The 4,254-nt window shown below is 39.1% G+C and overlaps 1 protein-coding gene across 1 annotated transcript in view; it reads left to right on the top strand.

The window, feature by feature from the left end:
• The first annotated feature begins 4,103 nt into the window (after positions 1–4,103).
• The window catches only part of LOC132185281 (protein phosphatase PP2A regulatory subunit A-like), a 4,583-nt gene continuing 4,432 nt past the window's right edge, over positions 4,104–4,254 (top strand). Inside the window, exon 1 of the mRNA XM_059599074.1 lies at positions 4,104–4,187. Within this exon, the coding sequence (XP_059455057.1) occupies positions 4,104–4,187 (84 nt within the window). The remainder of the gene's footprint in view (positions 4,188–4,254) is intronic.

Genomic DNA, 4,254 nt, shown 5'->3' with positions numbered 1-4,254 from the left:
GAATAAATGATAATAAGGGGGTGTTGGTTGTCAAACGGGGCCTAACAATGACGTCTTTTAAGTTTCCGTACGATGTATGTGTAAAGTCAATATTGACAAGTCTAATAAAAATTTAAATGTAGCAGCATTATATATACCATTAGATGCATCAACTTTAAATTCAAATCATTAAATGAATAAGTTACTTTTCATTTGAAATTGAGATGATTATTATCCTTTTAAATATGCATCTTTTTTTTTTTTTTTTTTAAATGTCACCTGAGGAGGGGAGGATTGAGGCCGTGGCGCCGACTTACGTTAAAATGGTCCATGACCAGATAAATTTCTCACTTTAGGACAAATAGCCATCTCACCCAACTTACCATCATAATGTGAAGTAAATTTTTTTTTTTTTTTTTTTTTTTTTTTGTGGGTAGGCATCTCTTTTAACTTACCATCGTAATGTGAAGTAACTCTTTTTTGACGAGTCTTGTGCCAACCGTATGTGTCACGACACACAATTACTTTATATTATAAATATACTCTAAATAAAAAATTAATCAATCTTAAAATAATAATAATAATAATAAAAAGAAGGCAGTCGTCCAACTTTGTCACATGACACATACAATTGGCACATGATGTGTTAAACAAGAGCCATGTAGCATATGCTATACAGTTAATTGAATAGACGGTAAGTTGAAAAGGGGATTGGTTTAAAATAAAAAGAAAACCTAAAGACATAATCATCAAAATTGAATACCTAAGGATTAAATTGAAACTACATCGCGAAATCCCAAACCACCCCTCTCTTTAAACCGACACATTTTTTCCCAACTCATCCATGCCATCTTAGACTCATTCTCCTTATTACCCCCATCAAAACTTAGACATCATAGAATTAATGTCTTTGCATAAGGTTTTGAGCAACAAGAAAACACTTACAGTATATGTGGGTATTGCTTGAATGACTACCTTTGTGAAGGATCTCTTTACCCGCCTGGGACAAGATTTCTTTCCACCCACTAATCCGATCCCACACCTTCCATGTTATCCCTGCAAAAGCACTAACTTTGGACCATCCTATAATTTCTGGTAGCCCCAAGTACTTCTCATACCGGCCTGTAGAGCTAACCCCTGCTACCAATAGGATATGTGTTCGGATTTCCTGACCAGTATTCCAACTGAATAAAATGGACGTCTTTCGTCTATTTAATTTCTGACCCGAAGGTTTTTCGTACTCCTCTAAAACCCCTTGGATATGGTACCATTGAAGCATACTCGCCTTACAAAAAAGTAGGCTATCATCTGCAAAGAACAGGTGATTAATTATGGCTCCCCGCCTAGTAAAAAGCCAGTCCAGTAATTCTTCCTTCTAACTTTGTTGGATTCAGCATAGTACTCAGACCTTCTCCACACAAAAGGAAAAATATGGGGAAAGAGCCAAAGAGGATCACCTTGTCTGAGACCTGTAGTGGGTATTATATGACCATTCAGCTGCCCATTGATAAGAACTGAATATGTCATTGTTCTCATGCAAGTCATAGTGAGTGTGATCCATTTTTCTGCAAAGCCGATCTTCCTCATTACTGCCTCCAAAAAGTCACCTTCAAGTCTATCGTAGGCCTTACTCATGTCCAACTTCAACATCATGAAACATTCTTTCCCTTTCATTCGTACATTCATAGTGTGGAGTGCCTCAAAAGCTACAAGAATATTGTCGGTGATTAACCTGCCAGGTATAAAAGCACTCTGGGTTGGGGAGATGATGGATGGGAGCACCTTTTTCAACCGTTAGCTAAAACTTTGGAGATCAATTTGTACAACACATTACACAAACTGATGGGCCGATATTCCGAAATGCAAGAAGGATTTTTAACTTTCAGAATGAGTGCAATATGAGTATTATTAATCCCGACCTCAAAAGACCATCATTAAGAAAGCCCAAAACAGCATTACATACCTCATCCCATATCAAAAGCCATGATTGATGATAAAAGCAAGCCACAAAACCATCTGGTCCAGGAGACTTGAGCAGTTGCATTTTTAATAAAGCAAAATCGACCTCAGTCGCATCAAATCTCCTTGTCAATAATGCATTCATCTCTGACGTGACCTTGGTTTCCATAGTTCCCAACACCTCCTCCAGCCCTACGGTCCCTTCAGAAGAAAACAACTTTTGATAGAACTGGACAAAAGCTTTACTAACCTCCTTTGGTTTCTTCCATTCTCTCCCTTCCTCATCCCGTATCGTCTGAATTTGATTAACTTTCCTCATGTGACTAGCCTAGGCATGAAAGAAAGTCGTGTTGCGATCGCCTTGTTGGTACCAATGATGTTTAGCCCTTTTCCACCGACAATCTTCCTGTTCCATAATTAAGTCAATCTCCCCTTGTAGCTTTTTAATTTCCGCCAAATTCTCAGAATCCTCATCACGTTGCAAATCTGCTAGAAGCTTTGTTTTCTGTTTTATAGTCTCTTCGGTGCTCCCAAATTTCCGGATACTCCAACTTGTGAGTCTCCCTTTACATTGCTCCAATTTTGAACAAACTGTCGCAATTGAATCACATGCTACTCCATCTCCTTCCCACGCCTCCCTTATCACCTCTTGGCACTCCTCATCTAAAATCCATTTGGATTCAAATTTAAAGCCCCGATTTCCTTTCTTACAAACCTCCTCCAAAACTTTACATTCAGTGAGCAACGGTTTGGGTCGAAGGAACGACTAACCAACACATGGACCGTTACCTTATGGAACAAACTGCACCAATCCTTATTTGCCACTGCTCTATCAAGCCTCTCTTTCGTAAAGCTCTCATCACTATGCCCTTTCGTCCAAGTAAACTTGGGACCTTTAAAACCCAAGTCACTTAGATTACAATCCTCTAAAGTTGTACGAAAATCCGCCATTTGCCCATCTCTTCTAAGAACCGTACCAACTTTTTCATGTTGCCTCATGATTTCATTAAAGTCTCCTACACAAAGCCACAAATAGGGAGAATACAATTTCAAGTGATTGAGCAAATCCCAAGACTCCTTAGAGCACTAGCAGCAGATGCCCTATATGTCATTCCCTTCCCTATGTTTTGAAAAAATTTTAAAAAATCCATAAAAACACACTCACATCAAAAGCCCTATATTTAACCTACACCAAAGGGTATCTGCAGTGTTTCCCAATGCATTGGGAAACACTGTAGATACTCAATGCTTTATCAAATTATAAACAAATCATTCTCTCTCTTCTCTCCTTCACATGTCCCAACAATTATCTCTCATTTCTCATCTCTTATTGGTTGCAATGATAAAAAGAAATAATATTTAATTCATATAAGGAAAAATAAGAGAATCTATTGTGAAGTGTTTTTTTATAGGGAATCAAAAAGTAGTTTTATTCCATAAATTGAGGGAAAATGGTTGGGAAGCTGTTGCTAGTGCTCTTACGTTTAGCACTATTTTGATGGCCATAAAACCTCGTAAATTTTCATCTAATACCTTCCTCCGGCCAACTAATAATGGCATTGATGTGCCTCCTTGTATAGTTTTGAATTTCCAGCTTCAACTCCTCCTTCCAAAAGAGTGCTAAACCCCCACTCCTCCTAATTGGGTCTACCACAAACAACCCATCAAAACCAAGCTTCACACGTAAACCTTCTAGACGATGTTTCTTACTTATTGTTTCCATTAGAAACAATAAACTGAGTTTCTTTTCCTTTACCAATTGACAAAGGTCACGAACTGTCCGAGGGTTTCCAAGCCCTTGGCAGTTCCAACTTAGGAGAATCATTGGGTTTGGTGAGCCCGTCTTCACTGCACTACAATCCCCTTCCTCCTTCTTGCTCTTCTTCCTTAGTACTTCCTGACTCAATTTACCCTTTACAGCAGGAGCCTTATGTTTTGAACTTTTATTCCCTTCCACCCCCGTAAGGACAATTCCACCCAAATTTTCACATGCATGCCTTTTCTAGGTTCTCATATTCCTCCTACCACCTGACCCAACTATAACTGCCTCCCTCATGGGACTATCCAAACCATCTTCTTCTGCCTTATCACCCCCCATCCCCACGTGCATCCCTTTCTCTATAACCTTCCCTGTTTTCGTTTCTGCAATTTGGTGTGATTTAAACATGGTTTCAGCTACCTTTAAAGCTCCTTCTGGCACAACAGTTGCTACAACCTTGTCCAACCTCAACCCATGCATAGTAGATAACGTGGGAAGTTGACCCATTGCTTCCTAGCATTTCTGCACTGCCCCTCTTGCTCCTTGGCTCAAGAATA

Source organism: Corylus avellana, chromosome ca6 (assembly GCF_901000735.1).
Source record: "Corylus avellana chromosome ca6, CavTom2PMs-1.0".
Classification (NCBI taxonomy): Eukaryota; Viridiplantae; Streptophyta; class Magnoliopsida; order Fagales; family Betulaceae; genus Corylus; species Corylus avellana.
The sequence above is the reverse complement of the archived record's forward strand: the minus strand, read 5'-3'. Positions and strand labels throughout refer to the sequence as shown.